Source organism: Hermetia illucens, chromosome 3 (assembly GCF_905115235.1).
Source record: "Hermetia illucens chromosome 3, iHerIll2.2.curated.20191125, whole genome shotgun sequence".
Lineage (NCBI taxonomy): Eukaryota > Metazoa > Arthropoda > Insecta > Diptera > Stratiomyidae > Hermetia > Hermetia illucens.
In genome coordinates this window covers 62107236-62132533 of record NC_051851.1, presented here as the reverse complement: position 1 = coordinate 62132533, position 25298 = coordinate 62107236, and the positions used below count along the sequence as shown (strand labels likewise).

At 40.3% G+C, this 25298-nt stretch overlaps 1 protein-coding gene across 1 annotated transcript in view; it reads right to left on the bottom strand.

The window, feature by feature from the left end:
• Positions 1-24843, bottom strand: part of LOC119652500 (neuropeptide SIFamide receptor-like) — a 308594-nt gene extending 283751 nt beyond the window's left edge. Inside the window, exon 1 of the mRNA XM_038056687.1 lies at positions 24759-24843. Coding sequence (XP_037912615.1) covers positions 24759-24761 — 3 coding nt within the window. The 5' untranslated portion in view covers positions 24762-24843. The remainder of the gene's footprint in view (positions 1-24758) is intronic.
• Positions 24844-25298: the final 455 nt, after the last annotated feature.

Here is a 25298-nt window from a genome sequence, read left to right as displayed (position 1 = left end):
GCCCCAAAACTGGGAATTTCCTAGGGGCTCAGCATAGAGATTTTAACAAAATGAGATATTTTGGTCATGTAAGGATCTCTTTTCACCACGGGAGCCAAACTTGTTCATTACAATCCTACTTATGTACAAACACTTTGAGAAGACCAAAAAGTGCCACACGACCTCAAATCAAAATACTCAAATTGCAATTGCTATTGGAAAAATAAAATTATTTCGACATCAACGTTTAAACAATCGTTCAGGATTTGCATTTATAGACCACTTTCCAGTTAAACCCTAGATCACGAATTAGACTCGTGAAGCCGAGCGTTCGGTGGCCAAAACATACCGAATTGTATTAGGTAGCTTTGCATTAAGTATGACATGAGGCATATCTGTAAGTATACAGCTCCAACGCTTCTTAATGGGGTCGTCCGGTTAAGAACTCGAATTTCGACCGTATTTTTAAGGATGGATTACAAAAAAAGTAAAGAAGATATTGAGACGCGGTTTTTTATTATGTTCGTACATCTTTCTTCTTGAAATTTAAGAATAGAAAATGTTTGTCAAATTGTGATCTTGAAGTAAAAATATCGCCAAAGTAAAAAAATTACACCTGATTTTTGGCAGGTTTCCTAAGGTTGGGTTGGACGAAACTGAAAAAAACCATATTTCTGTAATTGTTATATCCTTCGCTATGCCCGGACATAAACTTTTTGATAAAATCTGAAAATTCCCAAAATTGTGGATGTCAGGGCAAAAAAGTCGTTTTTTACCACATTTTGCAAGCTAAAAAGGACTGTAAAAACCAGGAAAATTTTGTTTTTCAAAAAACCTCTGCTAAACCATATAAATTTCACAGACGCCCAATATTCCATAAACTCTAATCAGACCCTTGCCAAAAAACTTTTGAAAAACACAACTTTAGGGAAAGCACTTTTAAAGGTAAACAATGAAATTAAACACGATTAGCTAAACTTACAATTCAACCGGGAATGCCAGGTCCATAGTGCTCTCAGTCCTCTTCTTCTAGAAGTTCACACACACACGCATAGGAACACGAACATATGAAAGACAAGTCGGGAAACCGGAAACTAGACGCTTCAAGTATGAAAGGTTTTGTGTATTTCGTTTATAAAGATATTTGGGTGCGCATTTGTCCCATTAGTACGTAGCACATAATATATGCATACATTATATGGAAATATCCACTTTCGGGTGATATTGACATGTAAAGTCTTGAATTTGCAAAGAAGCGACAAATTTGACCTATTATAAATTTGTTAGTAATTGTGCGATATCCACCAAACTTGGTAGGATCATACTCTATGTTATAGCCTCGATTGCTGCAATTTCGTGATGGTAGGACGAACTTAGGGGAGTTTTGCAGCCATTTAATAAAAATTATAAAGATGTACTATTATTAACTTTATATGAACAGATATCGGTATGGACGGTATTTCGAAGCCTAGGCACCATCTAGTGGCAGCTTCTTCATTTTTTTTCCAGGTTTTTCGATTGAGTAGTTTCTGAGAATGAGTGCGTTAAATAAATGATCATTTTCGACCCCCCGCACTTCCCACCTTTCCAACAAATGTCAAAATTAAGACCGTCTTCGGAAAGTACTAATCAAGACTTTTCATTTGATAACCAACATGACTATATTTGGCGATTTCCGTGAAGTGATCCGACTATTGAAAGCATAAAATAGCTTCCCAGTTTGGTTGAAAATATATGAATGCAAGGAATGTAACCATCAAATTTGACCAACTGGGACTAAATTGGAAGGCGCCTAGCAATAACTGATATTAGCAGTTATCTTGCTGCTTTCGTCGATAACTATCCGAAAAAAAGTAGTACGACACTGATGATGGACTCAAGAAGTATCAAATGAAACTTTGAACCGAGTCCACTAGTTACGGTTGTAGATAAAGTCAAAGATAGCAACAACATGAAATAATAAATTATATTTTCACTACCACTAGGAATCACATCGTTACTTTGAAGCTGGTCGATATGTGTGAATGAAGATAAATAAAACGTTACTACTTAAACAACTCCTGCAATATACTCGACGCTAAACATCCACTAACAATATGATTTCGGCAGAATGCGATAGGTGTGCGATATACTTATGGTACTGCAATTACCTTAAGCACTAAAACTACTGGTTGAGAATTTGTAACATTTCCTCCAACTGCAAGTAGTTTATGACGCTGGAATTCTATTCGACAAATGATTCGATATGATTCAATATTGTTAAGTGGTGCAATCGGATATGTAAAAAGCTAAAACTGAGACAAAATATGAACTCTATATCTCTCACTTATTTCATATTCGGAATGTGCAATGAGAGTTAAAGTGTCTCCGACTCATCGATCATCAATGCGCAATCGGATGAAAACTCTGCAATTACATAAAAGTCGTGGAAGAGATTTAGTTAAACGTGTAGGACTAACTTGTTGCCATAGCTTGCAATCGCACACAAATAAGAAAATTGCGAATGGATTTTGACGGAGATCTTCCAATAATAAATGTGTGTGAAAACAGGTTTGGCATGAAACCCTTCCACTTGTCCAGTTTTACGCTTTAAAGTTGATAAGATAAGAAAGGATCTCGATCAGAGGCACGTGGAGAAATGGTAAAATAGAAGACCATAGAGGAGAAAAGATCTCGGCCGAATAGATATGACGCGAGCACGAAAAATTTGAATTAAAGAAAAATTGACGAACTTGTTTTGTGTTTTTATATTAGTGATTTAAGTACTTTACAAATATCTTTTCAATTACCACAAAAATACACACAAAACATTAAAGTTTGAGCCGAAAACCATATTTGGTTCAGTTTCTTTGAAGTGTTGTACCAATTCTTAGGTTGGACGCGGTTTTCCTTTCAGCCTTCCAAACTCAGTGCCGGCGAATTATGAACACGCTGATTTCAATGCATCTATGGAAGTTAGTGCATGTAAGTTTTATGATATGTATATTTTTGGATATACAAAGTGTACTTGCTGCTAACACTGGATCAAGTCGAAAAACCGGAAGTTGGACGCTTCAGGTATGAAAGGTTTTGTGTACTTCCTATATAAAGACATTTGAGTGTGCATTTGCCCCATTAGTACGCAGCACATAATATATGCACATATTATGTGAGAGTACCCACTTTCGGTTGATATTGACATTCGTGGTCTTGAATAGTGTAATAGTGCGATCTACACCAAACTGGTAGTATCATGCTCTATGTTATATTATAGTCTATATCACTGCAAAATTTCGTGATGTTTTACACAAAACCTTAAAAAGTACCGTTATGTTCTACCTCACACTGAAAAGTGTTGCTGAAAGGAAGCGTAATAGAGCACCGTTGCGTGACATGGTTTGTAGCATTATCATACATTACAGACAGTTTTGATTATAAAACATTTGGCATTATTGCAAAAAGTTTTACATCATTAAGATCAATTCTTAAATCAATAGATATCAACAGTTTTAAACATAACGTTTTCTTCAAGGGCAGGAAAGCTGATATTTTAGCAGACAAAGAAGAATCCATTCTTGCCCTCAATCGTGGTGAACCGCATAATTGCCGACTAATCGCCCGATTAGTTTCTATATATGCAAAAAATTCATTGAGGAAAGTACAACCAACCAAGTCTACTACTGAACTGTAAGGGCAAACAGAAAATCGCGTAGAGAATAAACCGAAATATGGTTGGAAAATTGTGTGGCGTCTTTTTGTTCATTCGAACACTGAACCATTGATGGGCTGAAACTGATCTAAAATCAAATCGTCCCAGAAAAAGGCTAAAATTCGTAAGAGACGATGAAAAAGATCCTGCGTTCACATAACTGTTAAACACCCTCATTCAGTGATGGTTTGGGAAGTGGTAGTGCACAAAAGCCCTGGACCCTTGCACTTTACGGAAGACAGCTGAAATCAGTAGCAACATTTAAAAGTTGAAAACGATTGTCTTACGCCACTTAAACAACAAATGGGAGCAAATGGAGATTCAACAATCTTTATGCACGGCAACCTCTATCAAGGGGTTTTTGCCCAGTCGAAATATGGTCGCTCTTCCTTGGCCCCCCAAGTCTCCCGATATCAACCCAATTGAAAATGGTCGGAGTGTTTTTAAACAAAGGGTTTATGAGAGGCGAAACCCTACGAAGAAAGTTTGGACACAAAATATTCACTAAATATGCGTGGGTAATTCACTTATCTCGTAATACATGGAATCTTGTGCTCAGAGTATGCCACGCAGAATTGAAAGCATAATTTGAAACAAACGTGGATGGGCAACATGTTATGCCCCTTATGTCCATTTTGATAAATTCGTTACCTTTTTATCCTTTTTGAAGCATAATTTTTTTTATTTTACAGTTCAAAAGGTAATATCTCAAAATTTTCTTAGTATTGATAAAAAAATCCTGAAGGAGACGAAACTTGTCCGTGAAGGTTTGCCAGCACCTAAGTTTAACAAATATCAAATATCAAATATAGAGGAGCCGAACTCTCACAAACTCGAAATGTCAAAGGAGGGAAATCCGTCTGAGGATTTTATCCTGAACCTCGTGCTTCTTTAGATTTGAGGTAGCTATGATGCGCGACTTACAAACATCTCTACATATTGCTGTTTGCAGATATTGAAGCTGGGTTTTCCCTTGCGGTAGTATATTGCTCTAAAAGCTAAGCCATCCGGAGACTACGTTAAGTGCCTAAATATAAATATTGGCCATATGCTATGTTCCAATTAGAGGCCGTTTTTCCTTTCATATAAAAGGTACGATAATAGATTCAAAGGCAAACAAAACCACATCCGACTGAGAGAGTCACCTTGTTAAATTTCACCCCTGATTGGTATCTTTCCTGCTGTTTGTAACGGCATAAAGTTTCGAATTACAATTGTTCTTGATTGTTCTCAAGAGAAACAACACATTCGAATTAATTTTGTACAAACGGAACATTTGTACCTGCCACAAGTACCTTATGGAGTTAAAAATATAAACAATGTTTCAGTTTCAATTTCAGCTACTTTATAGCTACTTTCAGTAAGCACATATTTTTGATATTCGATGGAAAGTACAAAATATATTTCTAAAAACAGTTCTACATAACAGCCAACTTTTGAAATGCCTCATTAACGCAGCACTTAGTTAAGAAGGATATCATTATAGCACTCCAATAATATGTGTCCAAATTTTATACATAACTTAATAAAAATTTTAAAAGGGATGATAAAAGACTTCAGAAATGACTTATTTATTTAGACGATAGATCCGAAAAGCCAAAACTCTCAAAAATAAAATTCACTGGTTGTTACTTTAATGAACTTTTAAAACTTGTTTCCGGGAAGTTCCATGTAAAAATAATGAGGTGCTCAAAGTAAAATATGTAAAGGATATCACCAACAAATAGAGAACATTTCTAAGATAAACTCAACTAATTTAAATAATATGATAACTTTTCAAACAATAAATTTCCACAACTCAGCCCTTCATCATAAATTTTCAAGAGAAACAATCATTTTTTAAAATGTATTTTTATTACTAATTCAATAAGGATTCAATGTGCACCAAGTTTTTCGAAATCGTCTCCTTTACAAAATTAGACACTGACACTATTTGATTGCGTTCATGATAATTCGTCAATTTGAGGACCTATCAATTTCTTCATAATTCTAGCCCAAACAATTAAACATAAAAGGAGAAGAAATCAATCTTTGCCATCAACACACGCTCTTTTCATACTTTACCAATTACCTTGAGAATATTATAATCCGAACTCAATGGAATCATATTATCATTGTCAGCTAAGCGATAAGACGCGACATCAATTGTTGGAAGTGTGGAAAAACTAGGATCTAACGTGGAACTATCAAAATCCATCATTTATATCTGTATTACGACAATTTATTTCAATATCCAAAAACTTTCTTTATCAATTCAATTTTCAATTTCTCTTCAATCACACCATTCACTGCAGTTAAAACACTGTCCCAAAAAAGGACCACTCAGTATATGTATGTATATATATATTTGCAAAAATTCTCAACACTCACGATTCCTTCTCAAGATCTCAAATATTTTTTGTTAGATTTTATAAGCGTATAAATGTTTTGTTATTATCATTGTTTTAGTAAAAATTCAACAAACTAGAGTCCTATTATCATGAATATTTAATAATAATAGAGTAGTACTAAGTAGTATAGTAGTAGAATAGATATGAAGAGCGAGGAGGGCCTTTTTTCGAAGCACACTTGTTAGCGGCTTCATCACGAGCACGATACTGAATGGAAAATGTCCTGAAAGTCTGCATATAACACTTCTGCCAGACTTTCCATCGTCCTTGCCTCCCACTCTTAGCCCAGCAGCCAGCAGTCTCATGCCACAAGTCGAGCCAGTCACACAATGGTCCTTCTGGTACTTCGCTTCCTGTTGGGTAGTCTAGTGGAACTAAGGGTGACTTTGGTGATGTGAACGTATCAACAGCTTTTGTATATGGTATGAATGCAGTTCGTTATGAGCTACTGGTCCTGGTTAATTCCAAACAGAAGGGAAATCCCACTCCAACCCCCAACGAACTAATCTTTCTCTTTTAATTTTTCATAACTACACCTCAATATTTGAAACGAGAACGCACGACTAACAAAACCAGGGCATAGCAGGACTTCACAATACTCAGCATCTACAAACTTTTTAAAAATTCATTCGCAACCATCCAAGATACCCCCGCTTTCCAGTAGTTCTTGTAGACCACGTTTAACAGCTTGTCGCTTTAGACAAGCAGTCTCCGTTGCTCATGATAGAATCTAACATCCTTTTGCTAAAGCTTCTCATTGGACAAATACAACCACTACCACCTCCACACAATCATCGTGCCATGTGAAGCTTGTCGGAATCATCATGAAGGCAACTAAGAGAAAGCACATATTTAAGCATGACATACTTTTACACTGACAAAGATGCACATCGAAGAGTCCTCCGACCCAAACCCCAACGGCCAACCAGATACCAGTGGAATATATAAAACAAGCTCTCTCCAATGTTCACTCGCTCGCATTCCATCCATGGTGATACCAGCAAATGCAGCAACAAGAAGGCGGCCAAAGTTCAAGAACCTCGAGGGTCGATTTGTTATGTTGCACAGCTGACTGGGGGGTGGTAATATGGTGCGCAGGACAGTCCATGGAACGGGGAATTCGCTTCGCAGTTGAGAGTATTTTCGCCGGACAAAAAGAGAGTTCCTATTTATACGACCGAAGTTCAAAGGATACAAAAAGCTTTCCCGTGAAAATTGAAAGTGATGATAATCACATAAGTTGGGGCAAAATGTTACGACATACTCCTGTCCTGTTTGCTTTGGATGTATACAGTTTGATTAACTGTGATTTAGGAAGTTTGATAAAAAAATGTATTTTGTTGTTCGAGGAGGTTTTTGTCTCGGATGAGTGAAAAAGGGCTCAAAGGAGAAGGCAATCAAATAATCGGGGTCAGTATTATAATGATTGTAAATTTATGCTATAAGAACAATTATTAAATAATAATTCTTTTCGTGCACCAAGTCTATTTTAAATTATTTTAATAATTTGCTGCAGCGAACTTAAAAAGAAGAGGCGCATCGATATCTACACTATGCAAGAAACTCAACGGAGTGGTGCAAAAAGCTGGGACATAGAACGAAAACATGATAAAAATTACTTCGAATTGCTGTATATTGGGAGCCTACGATGTACGTGCCATCATTATGGTTGACATGCTATACCATACCAAGGGGTGAGATTGCCAAATGCAAAATTTTGATGAAATAATATAAATTTATTCTACTACTATAACTAAACTAAGCTAACTATGTGCCCTTTAATAATCATTTATTGTTCACTCAACATTTCATTGTTTTGGGAACTAGTTGATGCAAGTGCAAAACGTATTGCAACTAGATCTGTGGGAAACAATTTATGAATCCTGTAAAAAATAAACAAGCCGGAATACCGGAAACTCGGCGCTTCAGGTATAGAAGTTATGTGTTTAATTTATGTGAGCAACTCTCTAGTAACATATTTGGAAAATATCCCATCATATATTGCCAAACAAAATATGCATACATATTAAACACATACGTACACGCACGCCCACTTATTGAACACTATCCGCAAATTGCATTAGCATGTACGTATATACACGTATGCCTAGTAATCTCCCCCAGTAAGTCATACAGGCATTCTAGATTTTGTATAGATGCATCCAATACGTTATGTTTCATCTAATATTAGAAGAGATCAGTTTCGGAAAGTACTATTCTAGCGCTTTCATTTGATACCCCACATGATCATAATCTGCGAAAAAAAATGTTACCCCCCTTTCGCATGTATGCCCCTCTTGAAAATCAACACAAAATAGCACAACTCGTTGCATGTGCACACAGACCACGTGGTCTCACCAAATTTCGTAACAATTGATTCAACGGTTTCGGAGTAAATCGGGTGTGTAGGCAGACAGACGGACAGATAGACATTGAATCGATTTTTATAAGGTTTCACACAAAACCTTATAACTGTCGCGACACTGAAATTTATACCATCTGAATGATAAATTCACTGTTGGTCAAATTAAATTAATGCTTTAACAAATGAAATTAAGTATTGGGTAAACGAAATTATGAAAATGAAATTAAGTCTTTAACAAATAAAATCAACTTTTTAAAACATGAAATTAACGCTTGAAGAAATTAAATTAATTTCATGTCTTTCAAAACAAATTAACTATATTGGAGACAAGTCAACACGAGGTGAATGTTGACGAAAAAGGCTGGTGAATGAAGTTTTAATAAAAATTGAAGCACACTTGGAAAGGATCATCAAATCCCAGTAAGGAAATTTCACTTCAACTTTCTCGAAAATACTTCAACATAAGTGTGTTGACGATAAAGAATGGATTGACGTTATTCATTATAATAGACCACGCTTTTCCATCAACTCCCTGATGAAGCAGCAAAGTTGTTCGCCGTTACACGTGGCATTTTTTAGTATTTTGAAATGAATGACTTCCTAGCTAGTCATCGCGGCAATAAGGCTCACACTGCGTCTCCGTACTGTCGGCAGTACTAGTCTGTGCTTTTTTGATCGCCAAGCTCGTCAAAGGCGTAAATTGAAACCACACTCATCAGTGAAAATCATTTTCTGTAGCATTACTTGGCACCTTCCCGACAACTCGATGGCATACTTTTTTCCGACCTCGATTGTATACGGAGCGTTAACTCTATCTAACTTAAAGTGAGTAAGCTTCAGGGTGATGCTGAGTTTAGCCAATTCATTGTTCACCGTTGACATACGAGGGTAGTCGGCAAAGTTTCCGACCTCAACGTGAAAATGGTAGCACTCGTCAATAAAAGCTAAGAAATGTCGTTATGCATCTTTTGACTGATACATACTCACCAAAATTTCAGCCATTTTGGAAGCGCAGTTATTGTTTGATAATCGATTGAGTGAGTCGATGTGAGTGTTTTTATGAAAATGAAAAAAAATGAGTATCAAGCCGTCAGTAAATATTTGTTTTTGAAAGGCAATACACTTACGCAAATCAAAGATGAGTTGGACGCTGTATACGAGGACTCTGTACCATCATTTACCGCCATGAAATTTTGGGCAGCTGAATTCAAACGGGGCCGTACAAGCTTAGGAGACAATGAACGTTTGGGACGTCCAAAAACTGACGATTCCATTACTAAAGTTCACTAAATTTTGGGAAAGGACCGTCGAATTAAAGTGAGAGAAATAGCAGATGCTACGAATAAAATGAACTTCACATATTGAATGATTAGGCATGAGAAAGCTGTCCGCACGTTGGGTGCCGCGTTTGCTCACGTTAGACATGTTCGAATAAACATTTCCAAGGCTCTGCTGGCGAAGTTTAGGCACAATAAATCAGCGTTATGGCAAAGATTAATTACTATAGATGAAACTTGGATACACCATTATACACTCGAAACAAAAATACAGTCAAAATAGTGATCTACAAAGGGGGTATCGGCTCCAAAAAAATTACGCTGGGAGAACAAAGATTTTCGTCAAATGTGGAGGCCATCACCTTCGTAAACTCTCCGACTACGAGTACTACGAGTACTATCTTGTACCATTGATAGGTCGGAAACTTTTCAGACCATCCTCGTACTTATGTTGAAGCCTTTTGAAAAAAGTTGACGTTTGATTTCCTGAATGAAAATTGAAGAGTTTTTTTCAACGCAAATACCGATTTCTTTTAAAACTTCATTCATCTGCTTTTTCTGTCGTCATTCTCGTGTTGACTCATCTTGAAAATGGTTAAGTTGTTTTGATACATTTGAAATTATTTTGATATCTTAAAGCCTTAATTTCATATTTTGTTTAAGGATTGAGAGGTCCTAAGTCCGCATCCAGTTAATGTCGTTTACGGCCTAATATTCAAACTTCAAAAATATTAGGCGAAGACGGCTTTATGGTTTCTTACCCGGACGTCAGACGCTGCCACACCTCTAACCTAGGAGCAGCATGATCGAAGCGGTTCGCAGATGTTAAATACTCCTTTATATAATTCTGCACATTTATATAATATTGAGCGTACATCCGCCCATCCCCGCGAATTATATAAAGAAGCATTTAACATATGCGATCCGCTTCGGTAAACCGATATTTCTAGAACCACCTGTTCCCTTCATCAACCCACACACGCGAAGGGAACAAGTGATTCCCGAAATATCGGTACATGCGAATAAAATAAATAATAGTATTAGTAGTAATAGAAAAAAGAAAATCGTCTAATTATTTGAAATGAAAAGATTGTTATGATACATAGCAATGTATTATAGTTTACATTTCTGTGGAATTTTAATATTTTGATGTGGTCTAAATTTTTAAAAGTTTTCAATACATGTGTATTAATTGGTTTTTCGATTTCAGTCATTTCTTGGAATATTTTCTTTGGTTGATCTTCGTGGCATTAAGTAGACCCTTTCTGTTGTTTCTCTATTTTTCTGGTTCTGTAGCTGTAATTTTTGTAAAACTAATTTCTAGCTTTCTTCTAGCGCAACCGTTGTTAGTTATAATTCGATTCAGGATCATTAACACTTGTGTTTGCTGTATTACTCGTAGCAGTAGCATAAGTGTGGGAAACACTGATATCGTTATCTGCAAATATGCGTGGTTGTTTGATATTAATAAGATGTTCTCATTCACCTTAGTATGATATTGACTTTCAAACACTTAGAATGCAAGAAATTTGCACAGAAGTAACAGCGTTGACCTATAATAACTCTGTTAGTAATAGTGTGATGTCCACCAGGTAGTATCATGCTCTATAATATTGCCTGTATTACTACAAAAGTTGATGATTCTAGGATAAACTTAAGGGAGGGTTCCCTGTCAAGTATCTTATTTAAACAACTATTGATATGAAGAGTATTTTGAGATCTAGATACCATGTACATGGACCACGATATTTTTTTCAGATATTCGGGCTGGGTAGTTTTTCAAACCGAATTCTTGCAATAACTTTACTATTCCGGACCACCGCACTCTTCCCCTTTGCAACCAATGTCAAAACTAACATCGGTCTCAGAAAGTACTAATCGAGACCTTTGATTTGATACTCCACATGACTATATATGGTGAAAAGAAAATTTACATCCCCCCTAAACTCATGGTGGAACTATGTTGCTGACTTCATCCAATGGTATTCATAGTTCCCATCTTTCCGGATGGACGGACAGACAGGCAAACATTAAACACTTTAATAAGGTTTGATGTAAACAGTACATGGTTTCGCACGAAACTTTGCAGTATTGTATGTGATATCGTCCTCTATACAGCTGCTAGGTAATCTAAGAAACTTGGTAATATACTATTATTAAGTTTATTTAAGTAGATATTTGGAGGCCTAGATTTCAAATAAGCGCATGAACCTGAATTTTTTCAAATTTTTGGATTGGTCGTTTCCGAAAATAAGTCCTATCTCACATTAAGATTGCAAATTTTTACCCCTCACTCACTTATTTTACAACTCACGTCAAAACTAAAATCTGCTAGTGAAAGTACTGATCATGACAGAGAGACAGACAGACGGAGAGTTTATCGACTTTAATAAGGTTTTGTTTTACACAAAACCGTCAAAATCGACTGATGGAAACCTGATGGACTGACATGTTAGTATAAACAAGACGCCGAAAAAGGGTCTTTGTCAAATGAAGCTGAACATCCGAACTATTCGAAAGTCATGTTTCGACTAACAATACAATGGCAATTACATTCCACTCAGCCGATCATCAGACCAGCCGGATTGTCTGATTTTATTTTTAAGTATTCTCCAGCCCATCAGTCTGTGGCTGACCTTATACGATCACTATTTTATCAGTCTGCCATAAGCCACTGATGGACTGATGAAATGATTGATCTACGAACTACTCTGAAGTCATTTTTCGATTAACAACACAATGACAACTGCAATACACTCAACTTATCATCAGTCCAGCCAGTCTTATTTAAAAATTTAAATTTTAACCAGTCTATCAGTCATTGCCATAAAATACCTAGATGATCAGTTTGTCATTCTGACTAACACCAAACTGATGGAATACTAACCTTGTAGGGTCAGCCTTTGATACTATATCTAATATAGGCTCATTTTTATAGTAGTTACCTTTAGTTAGTTCTCCCCTACTTTTATTTAATTTATTACTTATTTTGGCTTTTGTTCTGTCTGTACGTGTTACCAGTTGCTGAATTTTATTGAATTGATGGTACGACAATTCAATATAGATTCCAGCCACCCCTGATCTAATGAATCTTTTCAGTAGACCTGTCCAATACTCTCGACTTTTTGTCATGCCAACAAAAACAATGTTTCGTATTCGCGATCCACGTCTTAGATCACCAAAAGTTGGGTTTTACATATATTTTTTGACGACTGTCTCTTTTGTTGGAATGTAGACTGCTGTTCTTCTTACGAGCGAATTGTGGCACTGTCTAATGCCATATTGACTGAGTGGTTTTCTTCTTCTATTTCAAATTTATTTCCTCTGAAATAAGAAACAGCCCATACTATTGTCAGCCTTATCGGTAATGGAATGTAGCATACTGGTTGTTGACTTATTGTCAAGACGGCGATTATGGCATAGTTACTTACATCGGCAAAGAGGGTAAAAGTTTTACTAAAATCAGGAAATTTCAATATTGGATGTTTAGTAATATTTAGTTTTAGGGCTTGAAGCGCTTGAATATATTCGGGATCATTAATGTTAATTTTCGTGTCTTTCTTCAAATATTTTATCATTTAACAAATTTTTGGTAATGTTCCGCGACTCCCAAAAATCGTTTTCGTTATCTATCTGTTTTTGGTAAGGGATACGCCTGTATACATTCAGCTTTATTTGAGCTCGATTTTATAACGTCTGCCGTTAATATGTGACCTAAAAATTCTGTATGTCTTTTCATAAAGGAACATTTATGGGGTTGTCGTTTGAGGTTATATTCGGAAAGAGTGAATGAGATGTGTTTTTGGAGACTAGTTGAAAACAAGTCGGGAAACCGGAAGCTTGACACTTCAGGTATAGAAGGTTTTATGTTTCCCTATGTGAGGAGCATAACGTAGTTCTCCATTGGCTTATAGCATTGACCCGAAATATTTAAATCGCTCAGTTCTGGGCAGGTTACCGCCATTGCCAGAACTCAGCGATTTAAATATCTGGAGGGGCAGATTACTGCCATTGAAAGAACTGAGCGATTTAAATATCTCGAGTCAATGCTACCAGCCAATGGAGAACTGCGTAATGAAATTGTTTCAAGCATTAACGCCACCTGGATGAAGTGGCATTTCCCAACTGGTGTTCTTTGTGATCGGCGTATCAGCGCACGTCCCAAATTTAAAATTTACTGCAATGTCGCCCGTCTGCCGCTCTCTATAGTTTGAGTGTTGACTATAAAGGACAATGAACGGCGTCTTGCGGTAATGGGGACGAAGACGTTGCAATGTGACACGTTTTGATCACGTCTGAAATGAGAATATCCGCGATCGATATGGGTTTGCACCGATCGTGGAAAAACTGCGAGAGAGGCGTTTTCGATGGTGTGGTCATGGTAATTTACGCTAACGAGAATCCAACAACCAGTATTGGTCAGAACATCGAAGTCAATGGTAGGCAACCAAAAAGCCGGCCAAAACAATGGTCGCATGATACACAGGATGGGGATTTGAAGGTCTCGCGATCCTGATCAGGCATTTGATAAAATAAAATGACGAAACCGATCACGACGAGCCGACCCCGCTTGTGAACTGAAGTCTGAAGAAAAAGAAGAAGATGTGAGGAGCGATGAGCCTGACAGTTCCGTGTCACATAGTTAAAAATTCTATTAGCCTCTATTTTTTAGAAAGCAATTTAATAAATCATTTGATGGAAACCACTGTATTGAAATAGTCAACCTCATACGCTTCACACTCTGAGTTTAATATTAATAGCAAATGCCAACAATTTAACCAACATCAAATATAAACAAGTCGGAATACCGGAAGCTCGTGCTTCGGGTATAAAGGTTTCAAAGGTTTTAAAGGTTCATCTTATGTAAGAAATTTTAACGCACATTTTTCTATCCGTGTATAACTACAAATTCAACATAATCTTTCATATTTTTCCAAACTACGAGACATAGGTGCATATTACAGCCGTAGATATTCCGCTCACCCTAAACAAACAAACTGTCTATTTCCGAATACTGTACACATATATGCACGTATATAAATGGATCGTACCCATATTTCCGATTTACTGCTTATATCTATTTGAATTAGGCACTACCCGCAAAGTTCATTAGCACGCATATATTTTATACCTACATATACGCATGTCTGGTTGGCAGATAACTAAAAAACTAAAACAAAATAATTCTCTGCGACCCAAAAAAAAATTTACACCCTCCCTTTACATGTATGGGGAGCCCCCCCTTAAACTTAACACAAGATGGCGCCACTTACTGCATGTAAAGGGAACACCAGATTACATACTCTCATCATTTTTCGTGACAGTCGGTCTAGCCGTTTCTGAATAAATCGGGTGTGACAGACAGACAGACAGACAGTGCAAGGATCTCGATGAAGTGACATCCAAAGGAGAAATTTGCACTGCCTTGATGGAACAGTTCAAGTTGGAGGAACTTGCCGAAGAGTCCATTGTGAGTTTGCGGAAAGCCTATGGCAATACTCAGACGGCCACATTGCGATTGCCAGTGGACGCCGCGCAGAAGTTATTGGCGGCCGGGAAGGTTCGAATCGGATGGGTTGTTTGCCGTCTGAGAGAGCAAATTTCTCTAAAGAGGTGCTTCAAGTGCCTCGCGTTTGGTCATTTCGCGAAGGCATGCACTAGCGGCATTGATCGGTCCGATCGATGCAGAAGGTGTGGGGAGAAAGGCCATATTACCAAAGCGTGCAATAGGGACCCCAAATGCTTATTATGCGAAGGAAGTGAGGGACGTGATTGCCGGCATATTGCCGGAAGTGCTAAATGCCCGGAATTTAGGAAGGCGCTGACTTCAATGAAAAAATGAGGTTTATTCAAATAAACCTCAATCATTGTAGGGTCGCTCAAGATTTACTCGAGCAGACCATCTACGAATCCGAGGTGGAAATTGCCATCATTAGCGAACCCTATAGAAACCGTCACGGTGGCGTGTGGGTTATAGATTCGTCTGGTGGAGCGGCGATATGGGCATGCGGTCGACAAGCCATCCAATGTACTGGGAATCAGACACACAGCGGCTTTATGTGGGCGAAGATAAACGGGGTATATGTGTACAGCTGTTACGCCCCACCAAGCCTGACACTGCCCGAATTCGAGGAAATGCTTGACAGCCTTGTTCTCGACGCAAGTGGTCGTAGTCCAAGGGTGATTGCTGGTGACTTCAATGCTTGGGCCCGTGAGTGGGGTAGCAGAGAGACAAATGCAAGAGGTCGCAGTCTATTAGACACTTTCGCACAGTTGGATGTCGTTCTGGCCAACGAAGGATGTGTAAACACCTTTCAGAAAGGGGGGTCCACCTCAATCGTAGACCTAACTTTTGTCAGCCCTGCACTGGCACGTAGTATGTCTTATAGTGTCAGCAACCACTACACCCACAGCGATCACCAGGCAATCTTTGGGCTATGGGTGGAGTCACCGGGCATAAGATCATCATGCCCGAAACCGAGAAAGTTGTCAGGCTGGTCCGCTAAAGCTCTAGATGAGCAGACCTTCATGGAGGTGTGGTTAGACCAACCTAATAAAGCAGGCGCCTCTACGGAAAGAGCTGCCCATGTGGTCCAATACATCGCCGAAGCGTGTGACGCGTCCATGCCGAGGAGGTCCTCATTTCCCAGTAGAAGACCAAACTACTGGTGGAATGCTGAACTGGCCAGCCTTCGATCAGCCTGTCACCGAGCCAGAAGAGCGCCTCAAAGAGCGGTAGGCAGAGTCGACGAAGGGCAAAAAGAGCGTGCCTATAAGGAAGCCCGCAAAACCCTCAAGCTCGCCATCCAACGGAGCAAGAAGGAATGCTTTAGGGAGCTCTGTTTAGAAGCGGACGTAAACCCGTGGGGGAGCGCCTATAGAATCGTGATGGGGCGATTCAGAGGCCAACCATCTCCGCAGATCACGTGTCCTACACTCTTGTTAAAAATTATCCAGGAGTTATTCCCTCAGCAAGAGGAGGGCATAGGCAGCTTCCAGCGACCTCTGAACGACACGGCATACCGCCAGTCACCAGTGACGAGCTGCTGGAGTTCTGCACTATATAGGATAGGATAGGATAGGAGATAATAAAGCTCCGGGTCTGGATGGCGTGCCGAATAAGGCCCTTAAGCTTGCCGTGAAATGCAGACCGGACATGTTCGCTGAGTTGTTCGAAGCGTGCATGTCCGAGGGGATATTTCCTGCATCATGGAAACGACAGAAGTTGGTGCTACTGCCTAAGGCTGGCAAACCACCAGGTGAGCCAACCTCTTACAGACCTATTTGTCTTTTGGACACTGTGGGAAAAATGCTAGAGCGAGTAATCTATAATAGATTACTCCCGGTTGTTGAGAGCCAGGGAGGTCTCTCAGATCGGCAGTATGGGTTCCGTAAAGCCAGATCAACCATTGATGCCATCAAAATGGTTACTGGCTTGGCCGAAGATGCAATCCACGGAAGGGGCAGTACTAGCAAATATTGCATAGTGGTGACCCTGGATGTGAGAAATGCATTCAATTCGGCCAATTGGAACCTAATACGGGAATCTCTGGCGAAGGTTGGTGTTCCCGCTTATCTTGCAGCTATTATCAACAGCTATTTACAAGAACGGAGGCTTTGGTATGACACCGATGACGGACCCCAAGAGTACGTTGTCTCCGCGGGTGTCCCACAGAGCTCCGTACTGGGCCCACTGCTGTGGAACATCATGTACAACGATGTTTTTAATCTTCCCCTTCCGGAGGAAGCCACGGCGGTGGGCTACGCCGATGATATAGCGCTGGTTGTTGTCGCAAAGCATCTCGAAGATGCTGAGTTATACTCATGCGAAGCGATCAGTGCTGTTAAGGGTTGGCTAGAGAGTTCTGGTCTGACACTTGCGGAGGAAAAAACGGAAGGGGTCCTTATCACCAAGCGCCGTAAAAGAAATTTTGCCCGTACTCAAATTGGGAATCATATCATCACTTCTAAGCCTGCGATCAAACACTTGGGAGTGATGATAGACGGGAAGCTTAGCTATAAGGCACACGTGCAGTATGTCTATGACAAAGCATCCACTGCGTGTGTGGCCCTGGCAAGAATGATACCGAACGTGGGAGGGTCACGGCATGCTTCCAGGTTGCTTATAGCTAAGGTAGTGAGTTCGATCCTGCTCTATGCAGCTCCAGTTTGGCGGAAGGCATTGCAGGTTACATTTAAGGGTAACAAACTGAATTCAGTCTACAGAAGAACAGCCCTAAGGGTATGCTCGGCATTCAGGATTGTCTCAGATGATGCAGCATTCGTCATTTCTGGAATGGTGCCCATTGCCATCTTGACAGATGAGATGACGAATATATATAATACGAAGTCTATCTCTCCTTTATCCCAGACGAACGCCGAAAGGGAGAGATCGCTAAATAGATGGCAAGAGCGTTGGGATCGCTCGGGAAAGGGTCGGTGGACACACAGGCTCATCCCTGCCGTCAAGGAGTGGTTGGAGAGACGGCACGGTGAGATTAATTATAATCTTACTCAGTTTCTCACGGGGCATGGAGGATATCGCCAGTACCTGTTCAGGTTTAAACTGGATACCTCACCCGACTGTCCAAACTGCGATGGAGTCCCAGAGGACCCAGAGCATGTATTCTTCCACTGTCCAAGGTTTGTGGAGGAAAGGAAGAACCTAGAGGAGACTCTAGGAGAGGTGCTTGTACCAGAGAATCTGGTGCGAAGAATGCTAACATGTCAGGAACACTGGGATGCGGTCAACTCCATGGTCGTATCTATCCAGAGCAAACTGCGAAAGGCAGAGGAGATCAGAAAAGCGCGGTTACGTACGCCGCGTAGAGACGCAAAGGGACGAAGCTAAAATGAGCTGACTCCGCCCTGTGATGTAATACCGTACGGTGGTTCCATGGGGCTTGGAGGGAGTCGGGGGTGGTTTTAGTGGGTAAGAATCCCACACGCTGGCGTGTCCAGGCCAGTGAAGATTTCCACCTCCTCAAAAAAAAAAAAAGACAGACAGCCAGACAGACGGACAGACCGACACCGTCTCGATTCTAATAAAAAGGGCTTGGGAGAATTAGATTCTTCTTGAATGAAATTTTAATATTTCACTCGAATGTCAATTATTTTCGTTAATTATGACGTCAGCATCTTATTTGTATGGCTTAGGATGCTGTTAATTAGCACGAAATTGATAAGTTTGAACTGCTATAACTTTCCCGCTAATAGTTAGATTTTCATGAAACTTGGCATGTGTATGCACGAGGCTGTTCTCTATGTCGGTGCAAAAACATTTAGTACACTTAGGATGAACTTAAGGGGACTTTTTTAGTCAATTTGAGGTTGAGGTTGATAATATACTATTAGTAAATTTTTTGAGCAGATACCGGAATGGGACATCTCTCGAAGATTAGATTTCACATAAGTGTTTTACACAAAATCTTAAAAAGGGCTGCAGATAAGTAGATTCTTCATAAATGCGACTTTAATATTTCACGCGAATGTCAATTATTCCGGGTAATTATGACGTCAGCATCTGATTTGTATGGCTTTGGAAGCGGTAAATTCGCGCAATATTGCTAAGTTTGAACTGCTATAACTTTGACCTTAATAGCCAGATTTCCACGAAATTTAGCATGTATATGCGAAATATTGTCCTCTATGCTTGTACGGAAGTCCTAGAATGAATTGATGGGGGTTTTTTCAGTAAATTTCTAAAAAGTAGTAATATACTATTAGTAAGTTTATTTGAGCAGATATCGGGATGGGACATATTTTGAGGCCTAGATTTCATCTAGGCGCATCACCCTATTTTTTTTCGGATTTTAAGGTTGGGTAATTTCCGAAAATGAGTCCTGTCTCACTTCAAGTGCGCACATTTTGACTCCTTACTCACGCACTTTGCAATTTATGCCAGAACTAATGTCAGTTTCGGAAAGTACCAATCGAGACCTTTCATTTGAGACCCAACACAACTATATTCGGTGAAAAAAATTTTTGAATCCCCCCTTTGCATATATGGGGAGCCCCCCTTTAAACTCCACCTAAATTTATGCCACTCGCTGTAGCTCCCATCTGTCCGCCAAATTTCGTTCGGATAGGTTTAGCCGTTTTGGAGAAAAATGCGTGTGGCAGACAGACAGACATTGAATCGATTTTAATAAGGTGTTGTTTTACACAAAAGCTTAAAAACTAATATGTCAACCAGATACACAACACAAATTTTGTTTATTCATTCCCTCATAATTTCATTCATTAACCTTTGGAGTAATAATCGTTGGCGCAACAATCCACATTTACAGCAATGTGGTCAGTATTGCGCTCGCCCCCTGATTTGTCTCAGGTACTCATTCACAACTGAGCCGCCTGGTATCAGACGCCAAATCACAATATAAATCCCACTGCCACCAGTGAGATTTGAAACGCGATCTTCCGTACGACAGTCTTGTGCTACCCGGACACTCATATAGGGGTGACAAATGCTGTTTTTGCTATATCATCCGGCTGCACCTTTATTTCGTGGTAACCCTTTGCCAAGTTCCAAATAAAGTACTCGTTTCTACCGGGCTTGTCCAGAATGCTGTTGACGTTTAGCAACTGATACTTGCCATCAAGAGTAATTTCATTTGGTTTCTAGTCTACACATAAATGAAATTTGTGACATCCTGAATTATCAGGCATCTTTGCCACACTATCTATAGGAGATGCGTATCTCCTGCTCGATTTTTGCTGTTTCCTAACTTACTCTTCATGCTTAGGGTGTAACCTATACAGTTTCACATTTATCGGTTGATTCGTACTTTATTTCATGGGTTATTGAATCTGTGTTTGTCAATTGGTCTCCTTCCTTAAAGATTAAAATTTCAAATTTATTTAAAAGGAGTTGTGTTCTATTTTTTTCCTCATCATTTAGATGGTTTAGATTCACTTCTTTTCCAGAAAAACTAAGTTCATAATAATTAAAAATCATTCCTTCGTCAGTTGAATAATTAGGGAGTTTTTGCCGTTGCTAAGGAGAATACATTAATCGTTAAAATCGAGAGTTCTAACAGTTCTGCTTAATAAATCCATACCGATAAGAACGCCGTATGGTTTTCCATCAGGATCAAGTATCAATCTCAACGAGCAGCCACCATTTAGGACTATTGACGATACGAAATTGTACTTACGGAGCTACAGCTAGTCTCGTGGACGTCTCTCTACTTCTAGTTTGCAGGAAATGTATCTATCGTCTATATTCCGGTCTACACTACCATCGGGCAACACTATTAAAATCCAATCCAATATTCTCAAGAAAGGGAAACTCAAGGCAAAGATAGATTTATTCACTAAACAAGTTTTTTATTATTTCAAACCTATTTTTGATATTGGGTAAAACATAGGGGAATGAGGGCTTAAAATGTAGGCTCCAAAAAGTGGAATAGGTCTCGTTCTCAAAACCTATCCAACGGAATTCCCTCACGGTCGTGTACATTTTTACCCGGCTATGCTCTCATAGGTGGCCTCCAACATTCCAACATTTTTTCAATCGTTTGCCACAGAGAGTAAATGTGATCTGTAGCTGATTTGCCTGGAGTGAAGCCTCTTTGTCATAGATCGATGATGTTCTGGACGCATAGGGTTATCCGGTCTAGCAAATTAGCGGACAACAAATATCTTTAGATGGTACTTATGGTCCAGGCATTAAAGTTTTCAACCTCCGAATTCTTCCAGTGGCATAAGAAACAAAACTTATATAGCGCCGATGTTTGTCTCTCCACGGGGCGGGGGCACATTTCGTTCGTCGTCCTATCACATCGCAAACAAGCCAAGCCTGTACGCCGGCCAAGTTGTTCGTTTGAGTTAGTGTCAGGCCAGCGTACTCCGAAGATACGACGCAGACAGGTACTCGCGAAAATTTGGAGTTTTTGAGTAACAGTGAGGTTCACTTTTCATGTGAAAGAACACTAGCACAGAACAGTGGCAAGTTCACCTTGGTGTTGTGATAATTGCATTTCCAGATTTTAGACAGGGCAGCGAAAGCTGTTAATGTGTCGGCCAACATCCAGTTCGGTGCCACCGTCGTCGGCAGAACCCACGATTATAGGAGCCGACGTATCACCTGAATAAAGCTCCCACCCTTCTTGGCTGTTAAAATCTCTAAATATGAGTTTGATATCATGCTTGGGGAATTGAATCGTACAAGGTACATTTTCCAGGTGCCTCTGTTGGGCCTGAATGTTAATGAGGCTTATATTTCGAAATTTCCCTTGCAAAGGCAGAGCATCAAGCCGTTCACTCGTTCGTTTTCGTTGCCGGGTCCGTCATTGTAAAATCCGTGTAGACCGCGGCCTCTTTTGTGGATTCCTAACTTTGATTTTCCGTGTAGGTTCATCAGCCCTACTAACCTGGAGGATCAATTGGTACAATTTGTTCCATTTGTACACTACGCTCTGACCGGTTCTATTACCAGTTTCATTAACGCCTTAATCAACTTTCCTTGTCGCCCAAAATAGAAATGTGAAACTTTGCAATAAACATAAACACAGACATTTGATCAATTGCACATATGAATAAGTGATAAGTGATCTGAATAACCACTTTCTCTTGAGAAACAACATTTCGGTTCTTGTATGGCTAATCCACCTTATCATTCAATAAGTATTTCAATTCAATTTGGGAAGGGTAGGTAGGTAGGTATCAGTGGCCGCTCCGAGGAGCCCAATTAGCGCTTTGGTGCGCCTTTTTGATGCCACAAACTCCTAAGACCGTGACTGTTGTTATAGGAACAGGGAAGCGGAGTCCAACTGGCTCGGATCTTCAGAGCCAGCCCGTAGCATTCACGAAGGAAAGCAGCTCTCCGACCCTGTAACTAGAAATCTCACTGAGGTCCCCAAAGAATGGTTTACCCAGTGTCCGCAGCCTGACTCGAGCCAGAGCCGGGCAATCGCAGAGAAAGTGCATGAGGGTTTCCCTTCCTTCTCCGCAGCTTCGGCAATGCGAGTTGTAGGGTAAGCCGAGCCTAGCGGCATGGTCCCCTATGGGCCAGCGCCCCGTGCAGACCGCCGTAACCTTGAATGCATTTGCACGCGTCTGGCACAGGAGCTCTCGTGATCGGGCTATGTTATAAGCGGGCCAAATTCTCCTTGATTTGGCACAGCTTGTAAGTCTTCGCCACCTCAGGCCCGCGGCTGCTAGGTAGTGCGAGTAGACTCGGCCCCCGACAGCTGCCAGCGGAACACCGACTGTGTTCCCCGAGGGACTGCCAAGAGCAGAGCCTTGCCTGGCCAATCCGTCAGCCCATTCATTCCCTTCTATGTTCCTATGCCCGGGAACCCAGAGGAGAGTGATCTTGAGCGTGCCGCCCAAATGGTTGAGCGTGTCTCTGCACTGCCCCACCAACCGGGAAGATGTCGTCGTTGAGTACAAGGCCTTGATGGCCGTTTGGCTGTCGGTCAGAATGGCTATGTTACGCTTGGGGCTCGAATCACGCTCCAGCCATCGACAGACTTCCAATATCGCCAGTACTTCCGCCTGGAATACACTGGTGAAACCTGGGAGACATACGACTTGGATACACCGTGTGTATTCGAGAAAACCCCCGCGCCGACTCCATAGGCCATCTTTGATCCGTCCGTAAAGAATACCGTGTCATAGTCTTGCAACACGCCGCCGGTCTTCCACTTTGCCCTGGTTGGAAGGTCCACAGCAAAGTTTCTCGTGAAGTTCAGCTTGCGTGTGACATAGTCCGTGGGGGATGCCCAGATTTCTCGAGGTATTTCATCTAGAATGTTGCTGTGGCCGTAGGACTTCGCTGCTCAGCATCCGGACTCACGTAGTCTGACGGCACTGCACGCTGCAACATATTTGATGTGGAGGTCAAGGGGGAGAAGATGCAGGAGTACATTGAGAGCATCTGCCGGGCAAGACTGCAGAGCCCCCGTAGCACCTGCACACGCGGTTCTTTGAATCCTATTAAGCTTCGTTCTATTGTATTTCTTCTTCACAGCCTGCCACCATACAATAGATCCGTACGTCAGGATCGGACGCACTACAGCGGTGTACATCCAGAGAACCATCCTCGGCCGGAGACCCTATTTCTTGGCAAAGGTTCTCTTACAGGCATAGAAGGCTATACAGGCCTTCTTAACCCTCAGTTCTATGTTCAACCTCCAATTTAGCTTAGGATCCAGGATTACACCCAGATACTTCACATTAGAGGAAAGAACCAATCTTTGTTCATTCAGCCGTGGTAGATGGAATTCAGCTATCCTTGTCTTGGTGGTGAATAGCATCAGTTGCGTTTTGGTTGGGTTTATGCTGAGTCCGCATCTTCCGGCCCACAGGCACACCTTTCGCAACGCTCCTTCCATGATGTCGCTCATAATGGACAGAAAAATCCCTGATACTAATATCACCAAGTCGTCGGCATACGCCACCACCTTCACCCCGCTGCTGTCTAATGTACGTAAAATTTTGTCCATTACTATTAACCAGAGCACCGGTGAGATAGCACCACCCTGGGGCGTGCCTCTGTTCACAGCTCTGGTCAAGTGGTTGCTTCCCAGATCGGACTGGATTATCCTGGTACTCAGCATGGATATAATCCAATGCGTGAGATACCCCTCCAATCCAATACCGGTCAAGGCTTCCTTGATGGCGTTGGTACAATTTGGGAAACTTCGGACAATTTTAAAGAGCTTGATCCACAAAGCCATGGATTACTAATTCATCTTTTCCAAATTGATCCAACTCGAAATTTATTGTCTGTATAGGTCAGTTAGAATATTCTTTCAAAAGGGAATGTATTATGTACACTCTTTCGACAACTGTTATTAGTTCAAAAGTGACTTACACTTTGGTCATCCACTTTTAGTATACATCTCAATATCTCCTAAATATAAATTCAAACGTTCGTTTTACAAGCGGAAAGCTAAGGCAAACAAAGCTACTTGACCGATATTCACAAAAAGAATAGTTAAGAACCAACCCTTCAACTTCATTTTTGAAAAAAAAAAAACACTGTCACTAAACTTCTAATTCATCCTTTCTCTAATTCATTCATATAATTCAATGAAAGTTTCCATTCTTACCATTTTCAACGTTGACGAAATAGTAGCAACTCCTTCGAATATTCACGAAATAGAATCACAAAGTAAAAAGACCTGCGCATTGAATACTCACAAACACGCACGTAGGCGGCCCAAAAGTTCACTTTCAAGTACGACTCAGGTTATCGAAATTCAGTCTTCCCGTTTATTCAAATGTATTTTCAGCCTTGTATTGTCCATCTGCGTTCGATTCACATCAATCTTGTTTAATCACCCGTACCTCACTATCATGAGAAAAGTTTCACCCGCCCAAATTTACCTTTAGCTAAATTTTTCGAGTAGCCAGATCTGTATTCCGGAGTGAGAATGCCTTTTACATAAACGAGGGTCATTTGACTGAGTGGTCCAGAAAAGTGAGGACTTCTCAGTTGACCTTAGTGCAAGTAATTTTGATTTTATTTTATTGGTAGAGGATTTAATATGCAATAAGGTTCAAGTATAAATTCCGTTTAGAGGACCTGTACCTTCGACAGGTGTTATCTCTCCATTTGTTATAGCAACCAATAGTAGTTCGTTCTATTT